At 45.0% G+C, this 22,480-nt stretch overlaps 1 protein-coding gene across 1 annotated transcript in view; it reads left to right on the top strand.

Moving 5' to 3' along the window:
* The first annotated feature begins 5,188 nt into the window (after positions 1-5,188).
* Positions 5,189-22,480, top strand: part of LOC126281905 (forkhead box protein O) — a 644,432-nt gene continuing 627,140 nt past the window's right edge. Inside the window, exon 1 of the mRNA XM_049981232.1 lies at positions 5,189-6,189. Within this exon, the coding sequence (XP_049837189.1) occupies positions 5,728-6,189 (462 nt within the window). The 5' untranslated portion in view covers positions 5,189-5,727. The remainder of the gene's footprint in view (positions 6,190-22,480) is intronic.

The raw sequence follows: 22,480 nt of genomic DNA, 5'->3' as shown, positions 1-22,480 counted from the left end.
CAAAATGCCTCTACAGCAGCTGCTTCATTGGCTGTGCAACATGGGGAGGGGAAGGGGGGGAGCGTCGTCTTGCGTAAAAATGATCCTACCCACACGTTTACGCTGTGAAACGTTGGGATGACGCTGGTCCGCAAATGATTCTCGTAGTATTTTCGAGCCACGGTACAGGTAACAAGACCCAACTCCTCGGAAACATATGGCCGTACGATAAACTATGCCGTCAACACGGGCCAAGCAGTTACCTTAGCAGAATTAAGAGGTACTGGTTGACGTGTGAGCGGATTTGCCCATATTCTGCAATTCTGTTTACTGACATGTCCTTGGAGATGGAAATGGGCTTCGTCTATCCATTAAATAATGATCATTCATTGCCCACTTCCGTGCAAGAAAAAAATTCTAGAACAAACGTTTGTCTTGCTGGCAGGTCAGCAGGAAGCAATTCCAGACAATGAGTACTATGGTATTCATATGCAGGATGTTTCGGAGCCTTTTATGCACCTTGCTCACAGGCATGACCAAAGTTCGGGAAATTCCCCGTGCGCTTCAAGTTCGCACACCACCGTTTGACCTCTCCTGCAATGCTGTGGTCACATCTTCTACTGATGTCGCATCACCTATTATTTTCCCCCTCTGCCACAGCGCACTTCAAACGAACCTATCTTTTCGAATTTCGTAACCATTTTCTCTAGACCCTTTGCAGACATTGGATCAACGCCTTTTTTCATACCCTTGATTGTCCGGAACTTCTGCAGAGTTACTGGTGCATAGACATCGTTCTTGTCGAGGAGCTTTCCCATCAGCGCGCTATCCTTCACTGAGACGGTCATGCTGAGTGTCTGAAATGTAAACGAAGGAACAGCCGCTTGCCGCACGTCTTTTGGTGTGCAAAGTCTGCCGCTTACAGCGCCATCTGTTATTAAAATTTTCATAATTTTTTCCCATTTCGTTTTCCCCATCTTCGATAATATTCCGTTCAAATTTGACGTTATTCTGAGCAGTGACTCTTTACAGCGTTATGAAACTGGAATTATATTCACCCAGTATAATTTTTCAACAGTCTAAAACATTTTTTAGCAGATTGTCGGGTAATACAGGATGGGACAAATAAAAGTGGCCCTGGCAGCATTAACGGAGGAGGAAAAGACCTACAATTACTTCAACAGGATGTAGCAACTGCCCATACAGCCGACCCAACGTTGGAACACATTGACATAATCTTCACTCCTGACGGAGTTGTGAGCAGCGCTCAGCGTGGTCGCGATCCTAACTGGCCACCCAGGTCACCTGTTCTGTTACGGTGCTACTATTTCGTGTGGGGAGCCCTCGTGTCTAAGATGTATCGCAACAACCCTCATAGTCTTCAAGAACTGCAGCCAACATTTCGGATGAGACTACAGCAATCCCTGCAGTCCAGCTTCGATCGCTGTCAGCAACTTGCTGACCAGGGCCCAAAAGTGCCAAGAGAAGTATAGTGGTGACTTTCAAAATCTACTATAGTGGTGATAGTGCTGTATTCCTTTCCTCTGCTGTGTTTCTTTGTACCCTGCAACTCCTGTTCTCCGGGCCACTTTTATTTGCTTCATCCTGTATAATTACGGTTTTCTCTTTGTTACTTCTGGTTCATCAGCACGATAGTATTGTTAAACTTCAGTCGTTTCTGCATTGTCAGTTGGCATCATCGTTGTTGTTGTTGTTGTTGTTGTTGTGGTCTTCAGTCCTGAGACTGGTTTGATGCAGCTCTCCATGCTACTCTATCCTGTGCAAGCTTTTTCATCTCCCAGTACCTACTGCAACCTACATCCTTCTGAATCTGCTCAGTGCATTCATCTCTTGTTCTCCCTCTACGATTTTTACCCTCCACGCTCCCCTCCAATACTAAACTGGTGATCCCTTGATGCCTCAGAACATGTCCTACCAACCGATCCCTTCTTCTCGTCAAGTTGTGCCACAAACTTCTCTTCTCCCCAATCCTATTCAATACTTCCTCATTAGTTATGTGATCTACCCATCTAATCCTCAGCATTCTTCTGTAGCACCACATTTCGAAAGCTTCTATTCTCTTCTTGTCCAAACTATTTATCGTCCATGTTTCACTTCCATACATGGCTACACTCCATACAAATACTTTCAGAAATGACTTCCTGAAACTTAAATCTATACTCGATGTTAACAAATTTGTCTTCTTCAGAAACGCCTTCCTTGCCATTGCCAGTCTACATTTTATATCCTCTCTACTTCGACCACCATCAGTTATTTTGCTCCCCAAAGAGCAAAACTCCTTTACTACTTTAAGTGTCTCATTTCCTAATCTAATTCCCTCAGCATCACCCGACTTAATTCGACTACATTCCATTACCCTCGTTTTGCTTTTGTTGATGTTCATCTTATATCCTCCTTTCAAGACACTATCCATTCCGTTCAACTGCTCTTCCAAGTCCTTTGCTGTCTCTGACAGAATTACAATGTCATCGGCGAACCTCAAAGTTTTTAGTTCTTCTCCATGGATTTTAATACCTAATCCCAATTTTTCTTTTGTTTCCTTTACTGCTTGCTCAATATACAGATTGAATAACATTGGCGAGAGGCTGCAACCCTGTCTTACTCCCTTCCCAACCACTGCTTCCCTTTCATGTCCCTCGACTCTTATAACTGCCATCTGGTTTCTGTACAAATTGTAAATAGCCTTTCGCTCCCTGTATTTTACCCCTGCCTCCTTCAGAATTTGAAAGAGAGTATTCCAGTCAACATTGTCAAAAGCTTTCACTGAGTCTACAAATGCAAGAAACGTAGGTTTGCTTTTCCTTAATCTACCTTCTAAGATACGTCGTAGGGTCAGTATTGCCTCACGTGTTCTAACATTTCTACGGAATCCAAACTGATCTTCCCCGAGGTCGGCTTCTACCAGTTTTTCCATTCGTCTGTAAAGAATTCGCGTTAGTATTTTGCAGCTTATTAAACTGTTAGTTCGATAATTTTCACATCTGTCTGCACCTGCTTTCTTTGAGATTGGAATTATTATATTCTTCTTGAAGTCTGAGGGTATTCCACCTGTCTCGTACATCTCGCTCACCAGATGGAAGAGTTTTGTCAGGACTGGCTCTCCCAAGGCCGTCAGTAGTTCTAATGGAATGTTGTCTACTCCCGGGCATCATCACATTCTACGAATTTGATCTAGTATGCCTGGTACGCAGCACAAGTTGCATTGCAACGGCCACGACCATTTCTTACTCCATTCCAGTTCTGTCTATATAAAATTAGTAATTACTGTGAAGTTCCTAAATGCAGTAATTTTTCTTTTATGAGCTGTGACAGGTGTAAGGAACATTTTTGTTTTCGTCATCCAATAGACACTTCGTATTTTTGTGACGGCTAAAGAGAATAAACAAAGAACTGTTTCATTGTTAGCAAAATGTGCATTATTCAAGACATCACAAGAAATGTACTACAGGAATTGTTATGAAATATTTAATACGGACAAATTAACGTGCCGATTGAAGAAAGTCGTCTGTATTGTAAGAACATACACTGCCTTAGTTTTCTTTCCTTGCTAGTCACTTGTGCAACAATGAAATATGCAGCAGTTTAGCTGTCGACATGACCTGCAAGTTATTCAAAACATTAATGATCCCAGACAGTTTTGGTATGATTAAATGATTAAAATTCAAGTGTATGCTTTTTGGATCTCGCGCTATGCCCTCTTACCACGGCTGTGTCTATTCATTCAGCGCTATACAGGAAGGGCTGTAAAAAGTGCTGTTATAAGCGGTAATTCGTGCAGGAAAAATGAACTACTGAAATACTGAAGATATACTAGCAGTGCACCTCATCAGCTAAAATTTTAACAATGAATTTCTCTGGGCGTATCCTTCCTGTCGTGTGAGAAAAATTCGAAGTAGGTTTCGACATGTCGGATTGGACTATTAACTTGTAACTTTTAACTGGCTGGTATATAGAGCACTTGCCCGCGAAAGGCAAAGGTCCCGAGTTCGAGTCTCGGTCTGGCACACAGTTTTAATCTGCCAGGAAGTTTCATATCAGCGCACATTCCGCTGCAGAGTGAAAATCTCTTTCTGAAAACATCCCGCAGGCTGTGGCTAAGCCATGTCTGCGCATATCCTTTCTTTCAGGAGTGCTAGTTCTGCAAGGTTCGCAGGAGAGCTTCTGTAAAGTTTGGAAGGTAGGAGACGAGGTACTGGCAGAAGTAAAGCTGTGAGCACGGGGCGTGAGGCGTGCTTGGGTAGCTCAGTTGGTAGAGCACTTGCTCGCGAAAGGCAAAGGTCCCGAGTTCGAGTCTCGGTCTGGCGCTGCAGAGTGGAAATCTCATTCTGTTATATACCAGTTGGAATGTCAAAATTGTATCCGAGGATGGTAGGCAGAAATTTTAAAAGTACAAAGAAGACGTAAGAAGCAGGAAGTATAAAAATAGCCATTCTGCGTTTGCTGAAGAGCTAAAAAGCATGGGTATGAACTGTCTAACATGGAATAAGAAGATGTGAAAATTATTAGAATGAACAGTTGCAACAGAAAACTTCTTGCATTATAGCAAAACTATCACATGATCCTTAACAATGAACAAAAGAGTAACAAACGACCACATCAACATAAGTAACAACTGAGACTGATCGTGTTAGCCACAAAAATAATAACAACGGAGCTGTAGAACATAGCCAGACTAAATAATAGCTTAATCTCCCACTTCAAACATGAGAAAAAAGTATTCCCGATCTCCTACACCGCACACCGACTCTACAGCAAAAACGCCACGAAAAACGCAAGCAACAGCTGACAACACTATGTACAGAATACACACACAAGCTAAGAAGAGTGGGAGTGGAATATGCAATGGAACTGTCTTCGAAAACACCGAAAATCGGACATCCTGGTGCACTAAGGACAACTCCAGGGCGAACCATATACAAAAAATAAGATCAAAAAAATGAAAGTGTAATTTAACGAAAGTTGTGCTGAAAAAAGTCATTTGTTATGTAGAATGAGAAATTAAAAAAACCTGTAATATAGCACTTACCTGGAATCATTATGTAACACTATTTTATACACATAAAAGAAACGAGTATTACAGGCCAATAAAAAGAACAGGCGAATAAAAAGAAGCGAAATGTGAACGGTACAAAAAAAGACTTTCAGTAGGTAGCACAGACTATCACAAGGCGAGCCGCAAATCCGCGGCAGTGCGCGTGCCGCACTCGTATCGGGGAACGGAGTGGTGAGACGCGGGCGGGGCGGAAGGGGGCGTGCCGGCCACGTGGTGCGCGCGTTCGAAACTGGCGCGCGGCCGGCGGCGCGCAGGAGTTTGTCAACATGGCAACGGGCCGCGTGGAGGGGGCGTGACGTCAGCGCGCGGCCCGTGACGTCGCGCGGGACACGCGCGCCGGCCGCCAGAAGGCGCTCCAGCCGTGCGGCGAGCGACACTGGCGAGCAGCCGCGACTGAGGAGTGGAGCCTAGCGCGAGCCGAGCCAGCGACTGAGGCGCGAGACCCGACAGCCCGCTCACCGGACGACGTCACCACGTGTGATGCGGTGGTGAGCTACTCCCGGACGAGACAGTGTTTCGGTGGCGACAGTGGTGGTGACGTCGTGACCATTTACGCAGCTAACCTGGAGGACGTTCAGGGTTTCGGCGGGGGGCCGGGAGCCGGGGACTGCAATGTGCGCAGGCTTCTGTTGCTGAGGGGCCATCACCAGCAGCAGCAGCCGCACGACGTTAACATGATGGAGCAGGGCCAGCAGGAGATGGACCCGTCGTTCGAGCCGCAGCAGCGCGCCCGTTCCAACACGTGGCCTCTGCCGCGGCCGGAGAACTTCCTGGACGTGGTCGTGAAGCAGGAACCCGGCGTCGAGGTCGGTCCGGGCGCCGGCATGCTGGGACCGTGCGCCGCCGCCGTCCACGGCGGGGGCGGCGCCGGGGGCGGAGGTGGAGGCGGGTCGCCCGGCGCCGGTGAGCCCGTCTACCTGTCGCCCGCCGCCGTCGTCAACTCCGTCAACGCCGCCAAGAAGAACACGAGCCGTCGCAACGCGTGGGGCAACCTCTCGTACGCGGACCTGATCACGCAGGCCATACAGTCGGCACCGGATCAGCGGCTCACCCTGTCGCAGATCTACGAGTGGATGGTGCAGAATGTGCCCTACTTCAAGGACAAGGGCGACAGCAACAGCTCCGCCGGATGGAAGGTAAGTGAAGTGCCGCCGCTCCGACACACCGGCGACGGCGCGTCGCAATTGGCCACTGCGGGCGCGGGGCACCCTGCCGAGTGTTTACAGGGGAGCAGCACGTGTGCGCTAATAGGCTCGCCACCTCGCAGGTCCGTAGTGAACGTCGGTTTCGCGCAAGTAGTGGCCCCTGTGATAACGGTGGAGTGGAGAAACGTGTTGCGTCATACGTTTAGTATTTCGCAGCTACTACGCAGCGCATTTTCGGGACGGCTTAATAACGTGACGCTACGAAATCGGCGGTGGTGACGACATTCGGCAAACGCAAATTTCACGGATTGACTGTAGTGCTGCATTTAAACTCCTCAAAGGTCATTCGTCAGTATCGTGAATGTAAGAGTAAAATAATGCAGCCCTCCGAACAGGAAATGTCGTGAATCAGTGGAGGCGCCGCCCGATTTATTGTGTTCTGGGCTTTATTAATTTCAGACACATCAGTTTTGTAGTTATCTCTGTACTAGTTGCGTTGTGCCCCCGCTTCCCTCGGTTTTGTCGTAGTTTATCTACGATGTGTGTACATAATATGCAGCAAAATAATCGTAGGAAATTTGAATATTAGCTTGTACAGCGCTTCTGAATTTGCCTTGCAGTTTTAGCTTTTATGATGGGAAGCGCATTAAATAAGGCGCGAACGCAGACATGGGGAAGCGCTTTATTCCGGACTCACATTGGCTTCGCAAAGTTAGAGCCAGACTGCGACATTCCTGCATAACCTATATTTCGAGGTAAGCTGCGTTTGTGTGTCACCACAACCATGCATTCGCTCGCAGATTAAGAATAATACACTTTAACATATGCTAACTTTTTCTTGGATCATATATTACTAAACAAGCATGAGACATGGCGTGTAGGTTTGTAAACATAAAAACTCGAGAGTGTTTGATTTTCTGAATATCTGTGCGTACTTAATATCCTTCAGCTCTCTCTCTCTCTCTCTCTCTCTCTCTCTATTAATATAAACTACTGACTTGCCTCTGAAAGAATGAGGTGTATTTTGTTTTGTAACGGACGTGCGTAAACAGACGGGTGGGCGTCTGGAAATATACAGTGCCATTACGTAATGAGCTGATGACGTGTCTACTGCGAAGGCGTCGTATGTTTCTTCTCCGATAGTAGCAGCAGATGGGAACAAAACGAATGAAATACCGGAGGTGCAGCGATTCGTGTTCTCTCGGCGTAAAATTCGTTTTCCACCTAAGACTTGGTGGCGCATGCTCGTTATTGGGAAGGCGAAGGAATTTCCTTCGAGGCATTTGAGATAAACGCTATTGCGGAGATAGTGTAAGCTGCAGGCGCCTTAACACCTTCGATACCGTAGTATGTCTGAATACGTCTTTTGTACCATTCTGAATTGCTGTCTGTCTCCACAACTGTCACGTTTTGTGGTCCATATTTTCATACATACTGCAGGATTGCATCGTTCATTTGAATACAGTTTGTCTTCAGCTTGATGGAGATTATCGACTCGGCATACTCTGAGGAAGTGTGAGAAGGTGGGTTGTACAAAGTTCAGCAACTATTACGGAAGCTTTTGTTATTAGGTGATGACTTTGCATCAGCTTTGTTGTTAGGTGATGACTTTGCGTCTTTGAGTGACGTGTTGCTGTATAGCCTGGCGTTATTTATAGCAAACGTTTATCAAAAACTGAGACTTTGTCATATTTATGTGTTATCATTATACTGCGTTAACTGTCGGTGTTATGTAGCAGTGGTATTCGTTGAAGTGCGTCACTGTATATAAAGTAAACGGTGTAATGAAGTTCGAACGATGGTTTTCGTGGTTTGTGAAAAATACATTATTCATGATTCTTGATGTTTGAGCCATCTAAACAGCACATCTAATAAGTTTGGACAAGCGCCAGAAAAATTAACGCTTGGGTGTCGAGCAATTGATTTACGATCACATTTATTTTATTCTCCATCTCTGTAAGTAATACGAAACATTAAAATTTTCATGGATCTGGCCGTAGGAAAGACACTTTATGCACAAATCGCAGAGCAGTCCCTCTCTCTGAGGCTTTTAATTAATTTTTAATCGAATAGTTGAATCTCGCTCAGAATAGCAACTGAGAACTTTGAAATCAAGGCACCGTTTGTAGGTTAAGACTGACAATAGCCTATACATTTGGTCAAGTAGTTGACCTCTCGTTTATTCTCCAAATAAATTCAGTTTATATTCGAATTTGTGATACGTACATTTACACATAACAGAATAAATTAGCTCTTAAGTTCGTAGTAGTGTATATATAAAATGCCGCGAACGTATATATCTCGCAGCGGAGGTGTCACTAACTGGTGTGACATCTGCAACGAGATTTCTGAAATGATGTTGAAAATTGTGTGTAGGCATAATTGTTTTGTGATCAGACCTGGTTCCAAAGGAGGGCATGGGGGTGGTGCGGCATTCATTGGTGTGTTGCACTCTGCAGGTACAAATTTTTTTTTCTCCTCCAAGCGCAGTAACGGAAGAATTACCTGGCTGGGCGCTTTTCATTGCCCGGAGGCTCCGATGACCTCCAACGCTGTACACCAATCTGCGGCTTAGACAAGCTGCTCTGTGCGAGATACGAGGGCGGTGCGCCCGTCGCAGTTGGGAGATTCTCGAGTGTGTCTCTGAAGTGCGAACGGTAGACAGGCTAGTGGCGGCCGGCGATGCGGCCCGTGCCTCTGCGTCGCAGTACAGCTTCCCAACAAGACGCAAAATGCACACTCGATTTATTTTAATAACGCCAGCCGAAACAATGACAGCTACCGCGTACTGGATACGCTGCTGGCGATCAACGTGTGGTGTAATGGTCACATTGCAGTGTCAAAATTTCACTAGGTGCTTTCGTGAAGGTGGCTGTCCAGAAACTTAAAATACTGCTGCTTTAAACCAGCGCGATGGCCAGCGAAAATCTTCATAGCTGTTACATGTTCTGTTCGCTTTTGCATAGTATTATCTTGCGATCCTCCTATTGATGAATTTCGTATCACTGCTACTTCTTTTTCCTCTTACATCTTAATAACTGAGGAACGTTTTTTGGACAGTCCACTGGTAACTTTTATTTATTGGCTTTTGTTTTCGTGGCCCTGCAGCTAACCGCATTTATAGATGTTAGTAACAACTGTGAGTTATGTCTGTCATCAATGTACAACATTTAAATCCATTTATAGCAAAACCACCATAATTTGTACTGATACCTGTTCCGTCTTGCGACGTTAGTTACAATGTATCACTCCTCTCTTAGCCCCCCGTATTTCCTCTCACAGGTCGTAATGTGCAAAAGAGTAAGGCAGCGTAGTAAAACCTCCTGCACACATATCGCGGAACAACCGTGGTGGAGGAATCGGACATTACAGGTCAGACGGAAGGTTACCGCCAGTCTCTCACCCCGCGCACCATTCGTAAATGGTGCTGGAAGTATCTCCGCCACACACTGGAAAGTGGCCTGCAGTCTATAAATTTAGAAATAATCTACTGCGTAAAAAGGAACAAAAGCTCGGACATGTTAGTTAGGGAGATAAGTCTTCATCATCGACGCCCGATGGCGAAGTGCTAGGACACGATGCTTCTGAACGTATATTTAGGTATAGTTATATGGAAAGGAAGGAAGGTGCTGAGTTTTTCAGGGCTTGTAGCTTGCTATTCGCCCGCATTTCAGCAGTTCCGTATGACGCGTGTAATACATTTCGTAAGACACGAAGGAAGCATATTGCTTTATTAGTTTATTTCGGCTTTAATGTTGACCCTCTTTTTCCACAATAAAATACGCGTCTTGGAAGCAGTCTCAACTTCTCGCGCTTTTTTCTAGCATTATTATTATTATTATTATTATTATTATTATTATCATCGTGATTGAGCGCCAGTGGCTTGGGCAGAATTAGGAGGCTTGTGCACTGGACAATTATTAAAGACTTGTTAGATATAGGTTCCCCCCCACCCCGTCCCATCCCTTGAGTCTGTTCAAAAAAAGCGTTATGTACGCTTGATTACCTGCAAGACTGGGATTATTAGCACAGCTTTACGATGTTCTTCACACTTCGATACAACACGGCCCTCACTGAATGCAGTCCCCTGTGGCGGCCAATACGGAACAGACAAGGCTAGTGATAAAATTCCGATGAAGCTTCAGACCACGTCAAGAATCATAGTACGACCTTCCACATACACTGTGGTGCGTGGTATCGTGACAAAATTCTGAGAAATTTTAGCTTAAACGGAGAGGTTCCGTCTGCCACCCAGCGACGGCTTCTTGTTGAGTGCAGGCGTAGACTACGCACCAGTACACACCGGCCTTCCGCCTGCCGTACCGTCTCTCACGACCGAGCAAGTAAACCCAGCACTACACGAACTATTTCCTAGCAATATTTCACGATATTTGTCACGTGCGTTTTGTAGAAGTCTCCTTCTGTGACAACATGTTTTCTGCCAAGGTGGTTCGGTATGTTTCGTGTCGTACATTAGCCTCTGACTCGGTTAAGAAGGAATTCGAAAATAATAAGGGCAAAATGCAGGTGCCGAAACAGATGAAAGCAATTGGTGAATCATAGAAAAAAAATGCTACACTTGTTAATGGGCAAATATAGAAGTGTGTTTTCTTGGAAGAACGATGGAACGTAACAAGGCAATGTTTATAAACGTTAGCAGGAAACTTGGTGAGTTTGCTTTCGAGGATGATGATAACAACTTGTTAGACAGCGATACCTTTGATCCTCGCGGCCCAAATATGCCTGTCGGTGTAAGCGTATCTCTATGTAGCTGTCCAGACTTAAGATATCAATAGTAGCGGTTCTGTATGAAGAGTGGTCGATACTAACTGTGAAGCTCGTATCCAGATGTCATTCGACCATTTGCAAAATTTTTGGCAATTTTTTAAAGTTTTGATGTTTCTCTGAATGGTATCCAGAACACACTTGCTAGCGTTCAGTACTACATGTAAGAACAATACCGTAGTACCAACTGCAGCAACAGCAGCCTCTGGTTTTGCATCGAATGTTCTTTTTGGTGTATACTAATCAGAACGAAGAGCTGCTTGAAATCGGCATTTGATTTTGACGCGTTCCGTTGCTATAGCAGTAGTAAAAGCTAGCTTAATGCAGAAATATTTCGTACCAACGTCGAAAGAGCCAACAAATTGATTGGTTTGAGTTGCACTTCTCTACTTGGCATACACTGCTGTACCGTACTGCAGAAGTAACTTTTAATTATGACATGCAATTACCAGATTTTCCCGCTCCTGTAGCGCATTGGTCGTGGGAATAAATACTTCTTATATGCCTCTCTTAAGTGCTGCAAATAATCTAATCTTATCTCTACGATCCCTAGGCGAGCGCGGCGTAGTGTTGGAGACTACGGAATATTCCTACATTACTTCTGAAAACCTGTTCTTGACGTTTCTTCAGCATATTATCGCAAGGTAATTGGCACCTTCCTTAAAAAGTACGCCATTGCACACTGTTCAGTATGACTTAGAAATTGTGCCCGAGAGTAACAAACGTATGACTATTTCTGTAAACCTTTTGTGCAGTCGATCGATATCGCATTTTACCTTAGTCTGATATGCTTCACCCATATTAATGGCATAATCATTGTTGAGCAATTGATTTCTCATATTAGCTGGAATGATCTGTTATCGTACCCTTGCCTGAAAATACTTCACTGTTCTGTTGCATTTTCAAGAACTGTTCGGCCGCCAATTTATATTTTGCGACTATAGCTGCATTAATTTTTTGTACAACTTTTGTCTTTTGCTGTCAGCGGCTGTTATTCGTCTACATTTTCTGAAGAATTCAGATTTCTTTTTTTCTGTTTTTAAACAATTGCACTGTTCTCATGAAGTGTGTAGTCTGGATATTAGTGTAGCTTTCTTCAGACAACATTCAGTATTAGAGTTCTGTGTTTTCTACAAAAGACCACGATGAATAGTAGCTAAAAAGAACTGCCTGTTCCCGAAACTGATAAACGAGGAGCTCTTTTATTTCTACTCAATTTTTTGTACTGGTGCACAAACAAATTGCCTGTGGGTGCCGCAACGTTAAGTTGTACGTGACCGTGCCGAGCGTATTATTACAGAATGTTTCGCGCAAGGTTAACAAAGCTACACTAATTATAAATATGTTTCGGGAATGGATTCTGCCTCCCAACAAACACAACTGGCGTATTTTTCGCCCACAAACGTTTCGTTGAAATTTCACCATCGTCACTGTGTTTATTTATTTTAATTCCTATCGAATGTCAGGTAAGAATTTGCACGATAATATGTGCAATCTTGGGACTATGCTCATTATATTCGTAACATTCCTAGCGTCGGTGAAAAAGAAGAAAACTGTGTTTACTGAAGGAAGAGTTCGTATCAGAAAAATTTTGATTTGAAAGCAACTTCGAACAGAAAGTTAACTTTAACTTAAAGATGAATGTAATAATCAATCAACCTATTCTGGCAACAAAAGTTACATTCCCATTGCCGGTGACTCACAAGGGAAATAACTTCTTTATAGTCATTTTGTGAGTGCTTGGCCCAATTTATTGCATGTACAGTACGCTAGAGGGTTGATTCTGTCATTCAATTTTTTTACCGCCATGTGTTTCTGTAATACGGTGAATTATGAGCGCTCGATCAGTCGTTCCGGTGTCGTTACCGCGGTGTCTTTCGACACTGGTTCCGGAAAAAGCAAATGAGGTAGGCCATTAAGATCAAGTGGTTTCCCTCAGCTGTTCCGAGAGAAATCACACACAGTAGTGCTGTGCAGGTGGCACATGTGTGTCCAGTTCGTTCTGGCATTTTCAATTTCATATTTGACCTTTACCTGGTACAGATACCAATATTGCGCACTGTGTCTCATAAGCGAATATTTCGTAGACGATCCGTACTTGCAACGTATCATTTTCATGCCCGTTGGGTTGGCTTGTTTAATGAGTAATTATTCGACCCGGGTGTCAATCCAGAGAGAATAATTTTTTGTGCATTATTCGCGGTGTGATAACCTCCGTAATCGCTGAGACAGGTGAAAGTTCCAGGAGAATTCTCCGAACGCATTGTGAGTTTCGCCATAGTTTGAATAATCCATTTGTCGTCAGTCTGAGAGATTTTTTTTTTTTTTTTTTTTTTTTTTTTAGGGAGGGGAAGAGGGCAGAAAATACTTTCATTGGTTTTGTTATTCATTGTTTCTCTTGATGTCGCGGGATATATTCTTGTCTACAGATTTCGAATACGATCACACTTTTGGTATTTTAATCAGTTGATGGGGTTGAACCAATGACGAGGCCGAGCTAAACATTCTGCTACTACAGCGCTGACTGGGTGAGAAGCCAAAATGGGCTTAGAGATTTCGGAAGTGGCTTTGAAGACGTAAGATGTGGGAATTAGTCACTGGCCAGCATTAAGGGCAGAAGGCAAGTCCGGTGGAATCTGCACGCGGAATGTTACCAGCAATTTCTGAGTTTTGTTACCGAACTTAATCGTTGTAGGGCAGGCCTTTGTAAATTTAGCGCGGAACTTTGTTTTAGTAACAAAACCGGTAGCCGTGACTCTCAAAGTCGAGTTTAAAGCGACGCAGCGTGATCATATGTTATTTTGTGGTAGTTTCGTGTCAGATCAGTTGGAGGAATTTGTAGTCCAAGGGGCGTACTAGGTGCGGTTTATTAAAATGCCAATAAACCTATTATTTACGGAGAACTCGTTTCCGGAAATAATAGTGTGTTTGATTAGGGTATGAATTTCTGACCTTTGTATGTTTGACCTTTTAACTTAAGACGTTTCTTTTTTGCGGATTTTGCCGTGGACGTTGTAGGGAGCCTGTTCGAGCTTAATCTGAAATTGTTAGCATTGTGTATTTCCTGCCCGATGGTCGAAAGTTACGCGAATGCAGTAGAACTGCTATGAGGGTAGTGACTTAAACGTCGTCCATTGAGTTAAAATGAGGCTGGCGGCTCGTATCAAAAACTATTTTACTGATGTAGCAGTGCAGTGAGCTGTCGCGGGCCCGCCGATTAAGTGTGTCTTCGACTACAGTGGTACATGTGCGTCGTGCAGCAATATCGCTCGAGTTGGAAAGACTTGTAGCTAGTTGACCGCTCTTTCGCTATATAGCCGTCTTTAAAAAGGAAAAGAAACATATTTTTACGTGCTCAACAAGAGACTACTGTAGAACAAATTGGGTAGCATTATCGCGAGGCATTATAATCACACTTTCCCGTGCATTTCATAATTTACTTTATACGACTGGTTGGTGTGTTCCGTGAAAAATGCTCCGACTGTGTTCCTCTCCTACCGCAGTCTTCGCCGCTCTGAACTCGGGTCCAGTCCCTACGATCTTTGTTTTGTACCTCTCATTGGCGACCAAAAATGAGTATTAGTGGTTAGAGTTTTGGCATCTTGTAAAGTGAGAAGGTTTTCAGGTGAGAGGGTGTCCCGATTGGAAATATTTGGGAGGCGACTGCCAGTTCTGACATTTGCTTCAGAAGCGAGGAAAACCGCCCGAAAGCCGTGCTCTGAACTGGGAACTTTTTTAAATTCAGTTCTGAGGCAGTGTGTCTCGGAGGAAGAATGAAAATCTAGTGCTTATGAAAGTGTGTTTGTTTGTGTGTATACGGAGTAAAGGCAATGACTTAGTCGGCATGCGCAGTCGCCGTTAATCGCAGGCGATGAGATCGACGGCGAATTGGCCGGATGTCGCTTGCTGTTCGTTAACGTTCTGACGCCGAACGAGTGTTCAGTTGTAACCTCCCTCCCTCTTTTCGTACGTCGTAACAATCCTTCCGCGCAGAACAAGTTTCTAGATCGTTTGCTTCTTTCTGAACGACGGTGACTAGGCTCTTCGCCTGCACTCCGGAGGTTATCGCGAGCACACGTGATTTCGAGCGCGCCAGCCTGTGAAGTGAAATGCAGCCCAGATAAGGAGAGCCCAACCTGAGGCCCTGGCAGGCACGCAGGCTAACGAACCCGTTCTCGCGGGTAAACATGGGCGCCCGCCAAGTCTGCACAGTTCCCAATGTCGCCGGCCACCAATTGTTAGCGCGGCATGCGGACCCCCCTCTTCCGCGTTCCCACCCGCTGACCGCCTCGGGCGGGGGGCTTTTAGTTCTTGCGCGGTCGTCGTACTCTTCTGCAGTATTTTCAGGGGAGCGACGAGGTATTGTGTTGCTTCCACTGCGCTCGGTTCATATGCCACATTTAACTCGGAACGATGTAACCTGAACTATTGCATACCCGTTACCAAGTTCCGTAGATAATTTGAACGATTTTTGATATCGAAATAAGGTGGGCCAGTTCGGTTTATAGAATATATTTATGTGATTTGTTTCAGCGTTAATAAATATATAATTCTTGTCCTGCTCCTGCAACCACATTACTAAATAGTGTTTTGTAAATAAAAATTCGCCTGCGAATAAGAAAATTTGAAGTTAGATAAAACTTACACCGACCACCCCGCTAGTTGAATGGTTACCCTCCCGTAATAAAAAAAGGGAATGAAGATCTCACCGATAGAATGTGAAAGAGGTCATACATCTGTAAATATCTACGAACGACATAACGATGGGAAAACAGATCGCTGCCTTTGGTGTGTCACCTATGTTATTGGGCGAATGATCAAATATTTTGTTGGTGGTGCATATTGAACGCTTTTCTGAGCAGCCAACAGTTAGGTTGCATAAGTGAAGGGTAAGAATCAGTTTTTGACTTACGATACTGTGGGAGCGAAGAAATTAATAAACTGCAGCGCGAGTGCGAACAAATTATAACTGATTTTCTTCTAGGAACAAACTGCTCTGTTCAGCCATGCACAGTGCCGTCTCGTTGCGTAGGTTTTCTTTCTTTGCTCGAGTAAATACCGTACAGTGCACTAGTTCCCGTGTTTCAGGCAGAGTACTGTGGAAATATCTTGGTGCTCGGGCAAAAGATACTTATTGAACAAAAAAGTAAAAAAGGAAGGTATCTTCTTCGGTGGCGCTCAGGCTGGTGCTCGAGTAGACATCCAGATCTGTGTTATGATTCCCAGTCGGTCCTAGGGTTTGTCTGTGTCCCTTGCCGCTTCTTTCGCTTCCAGGAATGATCTATTGTCAGAGCAGACCGTGGTTCGCAGTACACGTCAAACTGTTTGTCGCCTAGAAGTGGTTAGAAAGTAGCAGGAAGGCAGCAGCATACAACCTTCATTACGACAATGTGTAGTAAAGCTCTGTGCCATCCTCAGACCGAACTTCGGGGGGGGGGGGGGGGGGGGGAGGCTTTGCTTTAATCTATTATAGTCTCTAATCGGATACCTACTCAACAACAGAAATTGTTCTAACTGCTTGAAATTAACATTATATCCATTCGGTATGAAATTCTGTGAGGCTTAAAGCCGCGCGAATTATTAAATTATTTCGGTAAAGCCAAATCAAGGTTGATCTTCAACGAAGTAAGAGTCACACTTCCTGTGACAACATGCAACCCTGTGACCGACGAGGATAGTCATACACTTCGGCAGGCTTCCACCTTTTTAGCTTTTCGCTGTTTGTATGTCTACGGGGCAGGGACCACAGTTTGATACCGATATTAAATCTCAATTGATTTATGTCATAATGTTATATTTTGACGTTTTCCATGTCTGGCTACTGCTGGTAATTGGCATTAGGGACTCGATGGGAAAGTGACTAAGTTTTTAAGAGCTTTTGCTAGAGATTATCCGTAGTTTTTGTACCCGTGCTGAGATGAATATATTTAAAATAAGGGAGTTACCCTCAATTTATAATTATTCTCAGGACAGCTGAACTGTAACAAACTGTCGTAGCAGCCGCAGTAATTTTTAAACGCAGTTTGTAGGTTTACGTGTTCCTTCTTGTAAAAGGCACTGCAGGAGTTATTACGCCGAAGATCTATTATAACGTCATTACACAATAAGACACCCATGAACACAAAGGTTGCTACTGTTCGAATTGGCATGCCCTTTCCCGTCTGATATAGTAATATCTACGTGTAACTCAGACCATGGCGAAAATGGAAACTGTATCTTAGTATCAAATCGGAATAGAAAATGAGAGCGCTCCGTCTCCCTTTCTAAACATATTACTGCAACTGTTTTAACTTACTGTACAGTCCATTTTTTGACAACTCGTAAAATTATAAAAGTGCCGGTGCGATGGTCTGGCGGTAAGGCGTATGCCTGGAAACCGAACAGTCGCGAGACTGAATCTCGGTCGGACCAAGAATTTTTCAATCTTCGTTTTAACCTAGACTTCCCTTCTCAACGGCGTGAGAAGTCGCCAGAAAGGACACGAAGTTCAGTGGTTACCTTTTCCCGGTTGGATGTGCGGGGTAGGGCAGAGACATGCAAACCGCTGATTTGGCGTCCAGTCGGAGGACTTCACCAGGCCACATGAAACTATTACTTGATGATACTAATCACTGCTTCACTCAGTGTGTGTTGGGCTCGCCGTAAATCGCCTGTGCATTCTCGTAAGACTCTAATGCTTGTTTGTCGATCATGTACAGATAACCAGGATGCTGGGCAGTGCCCGCCGTTCAGCCGCGACACCTTTGCTCGAAGAATCGTGAGAGCTCATCTTCGCAGGACATTACTACTGTCACCTTGGAGAGTATTTCACACGACGCCGTCAGCTACCGAGACCTATCCTCTATATAAATTCTTTGGCTAGGCTGGAATGGCAGCTTGTGTCGTTGACAGCTGTGTGTTACCACGATGTGCTCCTTGTTGCTCCTGGCCACTGGGTCGGCATGTTATTCTGGTAGTGGCAGAGCCTCGCAGGGTGCCCTTCGCCTCGCCACCCTTTCCATCGCGAGTTTTAATTGTGTACCCCTTCTGTGTGCGTCTAATGTTACCGTGTGAAAGTATGGAAACGTTTTCGAAATATTTGCAGCTGGTGTACATGAGGCAGTATGCGGGCACCAGCCCGGTATTCATCTAGTCACGTGTAGAAAACCATCTAAAAGCCACATGCAAGCTGGGCGGCACACGACACCCGTTAATCTGCCGGACGGATTCGATCCGGTCCCGGCGTTTTTTTGAGGAGTGAATCGGTGGTGTTTTAGATGGCAGACTGGGCAGGGGTCGAATCCCGAGGCCTGACTACTGTGTCCTCCTCACCCATCCGGGCGGGTCTGTTATGGCCGTCTTTATTATTCTTAAATAGGACTTCGATTCCCGCCACCAGTTTGCCTCCAGCTAATTATCGCGAGAGCTCCATTCCGCTATAACTTGTGAGCGCTTAACATTTAAATCCTACAATGACACTATAGTGTTGGAGGACTGCTAAAATGTAAGAATTCCTAAATGTGTTTGGTAGAGAACATCACCATATCTGGATTGTGGAAACGAGAAGAATGTATCTAAGAAGTCTTTCAGCGTCCCTTCTTAGTCACCTGTTGTTCTGTAACATCACCAATTACACCTTGGGAGAGACTGCTAATGCAGTGCTGGAATTCTTGCATTCACGTCTCCGCGAGACGTACATCGCGTTTGCCGACGGTTTGCCTTTTTCTTTCCCAGCGAAGCTGTGTCGTGTCACCAAGGCAAGGTTATTAGCCATTTTAAAGCTAGTATCATAAAAGAGCTTGTGCCCCGTCTTTTTATCAGCTATAAATCATGTGCTCCTTTCTGAACCGTTGCCCCATTAAGCTTGTTCGTCAGCATGTCAGCTATGTCTCTCGTAGTTTTGCTAAAAGGCTTCATAATAGTTGTGCAGTAACCTAAAGCCGTTACCACTTCATTTCATAACGCATGAATTTTTCATAAGTTTGACAACATAGTGCACGGGGAGCATTTTCATTTTTAAATAAAGCATGAATTTTTGAATATTGCCAATTGTTAAAAATAATTATCACACATTGTACTTATTCTCAGCAGCAAAACTGACGCCCAAACGATTAAATTCCTCACAAAATTGACGTGTTTACTATATACGTATGTTTCTAAAAACTGCGTTCAGCTGCAGTATTTTCTCAAAGTTTGAGGAAAATGGACAAAGAAGAGACACAAGACGACACACACACACACACACACACACACACACACACACACACACACACACACACACACAATTCTCTCTCTCTCTCTCTCTTCCTCTTTCTTAAGGGACTAAACGAAAAAGTGTATTCGTGGAATGGTTAAATATGATACACACGATTCGTGTTCTTCAGTTGCCAACGCAGTAGCAGCTGTGAGTGCGTTAACAAGAGCGTCGTCGATAGCTGATTGAATTGCAGCTCAATAGTACACAGTCCTTTCTATTACAGCCGCCCAGGTATAGATACCATCACTAGCCAACTGCGCTCACCCAGTTGTAGATGATTATCTCATATTTGACGGACCAGAGTAATAGTAAATAATGAGTTCCTCAAGAGCGTGAATAAATCATTTACATGATTAGGACCTATCCATACACGTTCTTGACAGCAGTGGCGTTTACCCTCCGAACAACATGTCTTTAAAACTACCCACCAGTTCCTGTACTTCTGCGTGGTTTTTCTAAACTTGTGCCTTTCGCAGCAGTGAGCTGTTCTGAGCTCTGTTTGTTGCGCCAAGCTCTGCCAGTATAGATTACGCCAAAGAGCCAGACAGCCCTTCTGATGCGCCTGCAAATATGCTTGCTGTCACAGCCAGCGGTTTCGTAATATGGCTTCACGATCTCGCTGCTTTCCTGGTAGTAACGCTACGACAAAAGCGCGAGGATATTTTATTCTGCGGTAGGTGACTACATCTTGTTCACCTTTCATTAACTGTTTGTGCTTCTCGTTTAGTTCTGCATGTATTGTTTGGGAAATCCTGCGTGCAAATTAGTGCCTCTGCATCCAGTACTAAACTGGAGCAGATTCATATTCTCGATTAGTTTTTCGAATTATGAGCGAACTGTAATCACTGTACTCATGACTATTGCTAATCTGCTGATTAGTTGTCACTATGAGTTGATCACCATTAGTCACAGCCTGTCGTTAGTATACTTTAAAGGAGTTGTCTGTAGCGGGTGCCTCTCCCTGCTTATGCACGGTTCGACTGGTTCCATTCCTCTAAAAGCTTTACTTCGTGATGGGATTTTCGGGACGCGATATACGAGTGAGTGACCGACCACTAGAGTTCCAAAGGAACTCCCTCGTCTACTACTGAGAGTTTAAACAGCAGTACTACGCAACTTTTACGCTTGAAATTTTCATCTAGTATAGAAGGGTGCTGTACACATTTGCTGACAGGCAGTAGCATTCGGAGTAAGGGTTTTTTAAAAATACGAAACGTACATGTTGTTGCTCCTCTATGCGACTGGGGACGTTGAACGTGGAAACGCTCCGGGTCGAAAGCTTTATGTAGCTAGTGCGATGACAGTTATCCAAGATCGGGTGATTTAACTTACCTGAAGTTGAGTTGCATGAAGAATTCAGGGAATCTCTGATTCTAATTTCCTGAGGATGCGACTGTGGAAACTGCCGTCATTGGGAACTCATCGTTATGAGGGGCGTTAAGATGCAGACTACTACTGTCAAATCCGTAAGCCACATTCTTAGAGAAGGAAGTGGGTTGCAGATCATAATGCTGGGGCCTCTGTGCCGTTGTATTCTTCTTACTCGTTTCAAGGGGTAAGCACGGACACGTTGAAATTGAGGTGTCCAATGAACTAAGCTCCGCCCGAACAGGCCATTAAGGCCCGACGGTACCAACCGGCCGCCGTGTCATCAGCCCATAAGTGTCACTGGATGCGGATATGGTGGGGCATGTGGTCAGGACATCGCTCTCCCGGCCGCATGTCAGTTTACGAGACCGGAGCCGCTACTTCTCAGTTCAGTAGCTCCTCAGTTTGCCTCACAAGGGCTGAGTGTTCCCCGCTTGCCAACAGCGCTCGGCGTACCGGATGGTCACCCATCCAAGTGCTAGTTCAGACTGACAGCGCTTAACTTCGGTGATCTGACGGGAACCGGTTCGCAAAGATGTCCACATAGTGATTCTGTTGTATGCCTTGGTGCACTGGTATATTACGTTCTTAAGATGAATGTTGTTGGCTCTCCATACTTTATCAGGTCTTGAGAACCAATACTAACTTTAATGACCCAGATGCGATCACTATATCGTCCGTTTCTAGTAGCCTCACGAACTGAAGAATTTGTACGGTAGTCAGTGCCTCTTCGGAAATATTGGCCGTCTCCTGAGAGCGAGCTTATGACCGTTCTGCATGAGCACGAGGAGAAAACGAGCTGGTGCCAGCATACGTTCGATGGTATTTGCGACCCATCAGTGAATAATTTTAATGTCGCCGGACCGCGCAAGTGTCTGACAATTTTAGCATTTGGAAACTCGAGGAGTTTGGTCTCATCGCATCGTACCGAATTTATCCGCCAGATACCGTTGCCATAAATGAAGCAGCAAGTCCGCTGCTTCTAAGGCAGGGCGTTGGTAGGTGTGAATTCTTACAGTTGGCACAGTGGAGCAGAAGTTTGATGTGCAGTGTTTCACGTTATCTTCTGTAGCAGTCCTCTTATCGCCAAGGCTTCTTACATCACAGAATGATTGTAGCCTACGTCTGAACTGATCGAAAAGATTCAGTGAAACGATTTTTTTAACAGCTGTGAAGGTTACATTCGTTGGGTAAGTCCTTGTCGTCGTCGGTTTCGTTTTTCTTCTTCCTTCCTTCTACACTCTGATGGGCAGAACGGCCTGTTTTAGATCCGCATCATTCATTGTCCAAGTCAAAAATAGATGTACTATGTGTAAGTTTGGTTAACGTACGTTGTGTGTGTGCGTGTGCTGTACTGCGTGACCCTGTAGTTGGACTGCGGAATTTGTGGAAGATCCAGTACTACGCTACGCTGCACTGGCTGCGAGTTGCAGCAGTTGGGACCTGGCTGGAGATGAATGAGGACCAGAGAGCGGGCAGGGGCCGCCGAGGCGCGGTGTGGCGAGGCTGCGGCGGCCGCGCCCTTCTGGCGTGGCTGGTGCCGCATTCCGCTGCCAGTTCCAGGCGCCACCGGACCCCGTCCCTGCCACTGGTCCTCCGCTGTCACACCTGGGCACTTCCACGGCCGAACAAAGTGCCCGTGCTCTTTCCAGGACTCGCACATCCGTACCGTCCGTTATATCATCGCAATCATCAAACGCTGTTGTTGGTTACTGAACGCAAAGATCCGATTGGAGTGTTTATATTTCAGGCCGGGGCATTTGCAACGTTACAGACTCCCAAAAAACGCACTGAAATGGTTGTTGAACAGGGTGAGATGGCGCAGACACCGGACTGGAAGGTACATGTGTTTTTACCGAGTTAGGATCACTACATTACTAAAAATTGTCACTT

This window comes from Schistocerca gregaria, chromosome 1, assembly GCF_023897955.1.
Source record: "Schistocerca gregaria isolate iqSchGreg1 chromosome 1, iqSchGreg1.2, whole genome shotgun sequence".
Lineage (NCBI taxonomy): Eukaryota > Metazoa > Arthropoda > Insecta > Orthoptera > Acrididae > Schistocerca > Schistocerca gregaria.
This window is presented reverse-complemented; position numbering and strand designations above follow the sequence as displayed.